We start from the raw sequence: 4,975 nt of genomic DNA on the forward strand, positions 1-4,975 counted from the left end.
GAATAACCAGTAACTCATAACTTCTCATGCTGAAACTGACCATTTTTGCGTGCAAGATTGAAAAATAAAATAAAATAAAAAAGACTTCTAAGGGAAACCATCTCAAAAATGGTTCAGTCCTCCCTGTAACTCAAATAACAACCATCTAACTTTGTTACCTCAGTAAATAGTTAATTAACGTAAAAATGAGTTTTCCTTGTTGTTGAATCTCACTTACATCATAACACACCTCTGCTGGTGGGGAACGTAACTAAAAGAGCTTTCCTGGATGTTGAGTCCCACTTCTCATCATTGTACAGAATTCTGTATAGTTGATCCTCCCATCCTATTGTTGATATAGTATAAGCATCAAAATACTACAGAGAACTCAAATAACTTTAGAAATGATAGCAAAAACTTACATTATCAGTATCAACCTCAGAGATTATGTCTCTGATACTGGACTCATCACCAATTCCATGCTCCTTCATAGCAGTCTCTAATTCATCTTTTGTAATAAACCTGTCATGAATTTACAGTGACGAATTTTTTTACCTTCTTTAAAGACCATATGCAAAACCAGAAAAGTGTTGGACTTCTTTGGAATATATGTTGGAGGCTACTAATTATTAATTAACCAATCAATTTAAATGACACTCATGCAGATCTCACTTTTTTCATATACGAAACTTTCTTAAAGTTACTTCAGCATCAGTACATAATACAGTAGATGTTTTCCTTTTACAACAGAGAAGATAAAAACTCAAAGTGCCATTAACAAGAATATTATTTTAACTTTGTTTTAGAACACGTACGATGTTGACCATATATGGGCAGCAGGACAATTTATTAGTATAACTTATATAATAAAAAAATTCAAAATTAATTAACTCTTCTTTTATCTGCTATAAAGTCAAATAACTTATTAGAAAACTGAATTGCTGGTAAGAGATTAAGCCGCAAAACAATATGTTCAGCACACATATAAAAGCCGAGAACTCACCCACTATTATCCTTATCAAAGTACTGGAATACTTTGTATAGGTGGTCGTCCCTTTCTAGTCTGTGTCTATGCATTGTGGCAGATATAAATTCAATGTAATCAATTGATCCATTTCCATCCACATCAGCCTGATATGTATTGCATGCAGATATCACAAACATGTGAGTTTGGTATGAGAAGTAAGGCAAATAATAGCCAATGCACAACAGATCTAGCTCCTGCATAATTCAATTACTCACAGCTTCCATTAATTGCTTGACTTCGGGCTCTGACAGTTGTGACCCAATACGAGCCAAACCTGTCTTCAGTTCTTCATACGTGATAGTGCCACTCTTGTCAGTATCCATGTTGGTGAACATTGCTTTAAGACCTTTAATTTCTTCTTCAGATAGATTTTCTGCAATGACCTGGGAGAATTTTCAAAATACACTGACATTATTAGGTCAAAAGAAAACAAGGAAAAACCTATCTAGATCATTGTAGCAAAAAAGTAATGTCATTTTCCATAAATAGGTGCTCTGTACTCATTTGGACAAGTTACCTTCAAAGCAAGCTTCTTGAGCTTATTCATTGCTCTGAATTGCTTCATCCTAGAGAGAACTGCACTATCTATTGGCTTGTCTGATGCTTCTCCACCGTCTCTAAGCCACGGATGTTCTTCCATACAAAATACCAAATGTTAGTCAAACTGACCAAAGATGTCAAATTATCTTTATTGCTTATTGAAGACTAAGAACCACAATGCTACATCTGAGATTCAGTAAAGTTACAAAGCTTTATAATTATTCTTAGAATGGATTGCAGCTGACATTGAATTTGATATGACGTTAGATTCAAAGTAAAAGATGCTTTGTCAAACATATTTCATTGTGATCATAAAAAAGAAACTTTTGAAAAGGAATCGATTAATTGTACAAGAGTTTATATATAATACAACAGCAAGATTTGATACCAAGAACTTCTGCAGGAGTTATTCGCTTCTTTGGGTCTTGTGTTAACATCTTCCTAACTAGATCTTTAGCACTGTCTGATATAGATGGCCATGGCTGACTCTCAAAGTCAATATGTCCTTCCAATACGGCATTAAATATTCCCTTCTCAGTTTCTGCAACACAAGACATGGAATATGGACATTGTCAACTGAAGTGCTTGAAAAGAAACTAAAAATATCAAAGGGATTGGATCTTCCTGTGATCTGAGCATTTGCTTTACATTTTAATACCAAAGTTGTTTTAATGCTGATACAACAAAGGCAGACAATAAATCTTATCGGCATAGGCTGACCAAATCTTTTGCAAGAATCTGTTGAATTTGTACTTACCAGCCCAAAATGGAGGTACACCACTCAGTAGAATATACAGAATAACTCCAGCACTCCAAACATCTATTTCCTTTCCGTAACTCCGGCGCAATACTTCAGGAGCAACATAGTAGGCACTACCTACTATATCACGATACACCTTTCCTGATATGATTTTCAGATTACATCACTTAAAAGAAGGATTCATACCCTTGATTAAGAAATTATAGTACAATTACCTACAAAATATAAATGAGATATTAAGTGTACTAATCAGTAAGATAAGCCAAATGCAGTAACTAGGAATGACAGCTGCCAAGCCTATCAATCACTACGAACTACAGAAAATATGTTCAGACCAAACTCTGTATTACATATTCTGCATGAAAGATGGAATTACTTGTTCCTAATGGATTATAAAAGTCTAAAATAACAATAAAATTTATATACCTCTGTTAAAGTAACAACTAAGAGAGTTCCATCCAATATAATTATTATTTTTCATGGTATCTAAAAGAAACCCAAATGCCTCTTGGGATCAATATAGGAAACTTGTAATTGTTGAAAACAAAGGATTACAATAAAAGAGAAAAGCAGTCAACAGGAGTACTCATAACCAGTTCTACTCATAACATATTAACATAAATAATAGTAGAGAAAAAGGCTGAAGGATCTTAAGTCTATGCTGATAACCTAATACGTATCATAAAACTTCCAGCTCAGCAATATTGAGGTTCTTCCCAGGTATGATCAGTACATCAGGAGGAAGTTCCAACAATTCCATAGTCTACAGACCACGGTCAGAGGAAGAAGAATGAAGAAGAGATTGCATATTTCTCTTTCTAACTTTTCATTCGTAAATGAGGAGATAAAGAAAAAATATCAAAACTCTTCTACTCAAGCCCACTAAAAATATCTAAAATACTCCCCCCATTAAGTGTATTGAGGAAATTTTTTGTAATTTCTCTTATAATATTTCTATTCCATCCTAGGTTGTGAACAAAGCTAAGATGTAAGACTGACAAAAGCATTACCCATTACCCCCACTAGGATGCTTCTCGGATATCACTCTAAGATATCAGGTTTCTCAAATCACATAAGAAGCTTCATTGAACGTGAGCCAGTAGAGTCGAAACACTTTATAATTAGAGAAAAGCAATACGGACACAATATGAAACCATCTACTGACAAACTCGACAACATATAAGCTGATTGCTGACATTTAAACATGATAAAGTACTTGATTAGCAACAGTATATTGGCGAGATAGAAATCATTTGAACTCTTACTACTTAAACTCAACAGGTTAAACTATATTACTTTTAATTTAGAGCTATAGATAAGCGATTACAACTTGACATTTGAAAGCACTTCTAACCATTATAATAAAGACAAAGTTAGCTATGGTTACTAGTATGTTCTATAAGAATATAGTTTAGACTTTTAACGAGGCTTGAAAAACATATTTCCTTAATTACTAAAAGATAAAGGACAAAAAATTAGAAAGTTGAATAACTGGACACTAAAACTGAGCACTGTAGAAGAAACCAATCAAATTGACATAAATCAAGCAAATTGGTCATCCCAGAGGACAGTTATTCAACATAATCAAAATTAAAACTTTGACAACTAAAACTTGCAAGAAAATAGATGTATATACATTTTTAAAAAATGTTTTGGAACTCACCTTCTTCAATGTAAACAGACAAGCCAAAATCAGCAGCCTTCAACATAGCATTTTCATCCTTACTAGAGAACAAGAAATTCTCAGGCTTGAGATCACGGTGCATCACACCCATAAAATTGCAAATATGCACAACATTCACAATGGCCCGGCAAATCCCAGCAGCAGCTCTCTCAGAATAATGGCCCTGCGCTATAATCCGATCGAAAAGCTCCAAACCAGCACAGAGTTCCATCACGAGGTGAACAGAATACGTGTCCTCATAAGCTCCTTTGAACCCAACAATGTTTGGTTGCCCAGACAAATGCTGCATGATCTGAATCTCTCTCTTTATGTCATCTCTGTCACTCTTCTTCACCAGCTTCCTCTTGAGTATAGATTTGCAGGCATAAGCATGACCAGTAGAATTCTCAGTGCACAAATAAGTAATACCGAATTGGCCTCGACCCAGTTCTTTTCCAAGAGTATAGTACTGTCTGATGTCATCAAACTGCTTGCCCAGTATAGCATTTGAAGGAGCAACATCGACCATCTGTGGCTGTGGCTGTGGAGACTTTGGTGGCTGTGGCTGTTGGGGCTGTGGTTTTGGTCTGGTTGGTGGGTTGTGAGTTTGAGGGACAGAGACTTTCTGGTTCTGAACCATTGGCTGTGGTTGCTGATGAGTTTGGTGATTTCTAGCACCACCACCGGTGGCTGCTGCTTCATAGCCATTATCGTCTTCTTTTGAAGTGTATTTCTTGCTCTGATGGCAACCCATTTTTGTCTACAAGGGATGGATGGGTGTGAGAATTTCGGAATGGAATACAATTTCTTGCCCCTTTTCTTTTTATTTTTTTATTTTTTTTATTTTAATCTTTTCAAAGCAAAATTTGAAACCAGACAAAGTTGGTAAAGAGATGGAAAATGCTTAAAATTGGGAATGAACCTGCCAATACACATGTGATTTATAAATTTTGAATTTGATTAGGAGAAAGGAAGACATTTCTCTGTCCTCTCTCTCTGTTTTGAA

The 4,975-nt window shown here is 35.2% G+C and overlaps 1 protein-coding gene across 1 annotated transcript; it reads right to left on the bottom strand.

The window, feature by feature from the left end:
• On the bottom strand, positions 1-4,975 carry LOC107419468 (calcium-dependent protein kinase 2). Its single transcript, XM_016028216.4, has 8 exons — positions 3,970-4,975; positions 2,304-2,447; positions 1,935-2,087; positions 1,524-1,639; positions 1,222-1,389; positions 983-1,110; positions 402-501; positions 1-325 (listed from the first exon to the last, which is right to left on the bottom strand). Exons 1-8 carry the CDS (start codon positions 4,721-4,723, stop codon positions 251-253), a joined length of 1,638 nt encoding a protein of 545 aa, XP_015883702.3. The 5' UTR covers positions 4,724-4,975; the 3' UTR covers positions 1-250.

Source organism: Ziziphus jujuba, chromosome 1, assembly GCF_031755915.1.
Source record: "Ziziphus jujuba cultivar Dongzao chromosome 1, ASM3175591v1".
NCBI classification, from domain to species: domain Eukaryota; kingdom Viridiplantae; phylum Streptophyta; class Magnoliopsida; order Rosales; family Rhamnaceae; genus Ziziphus; species Ziziphus jujuba.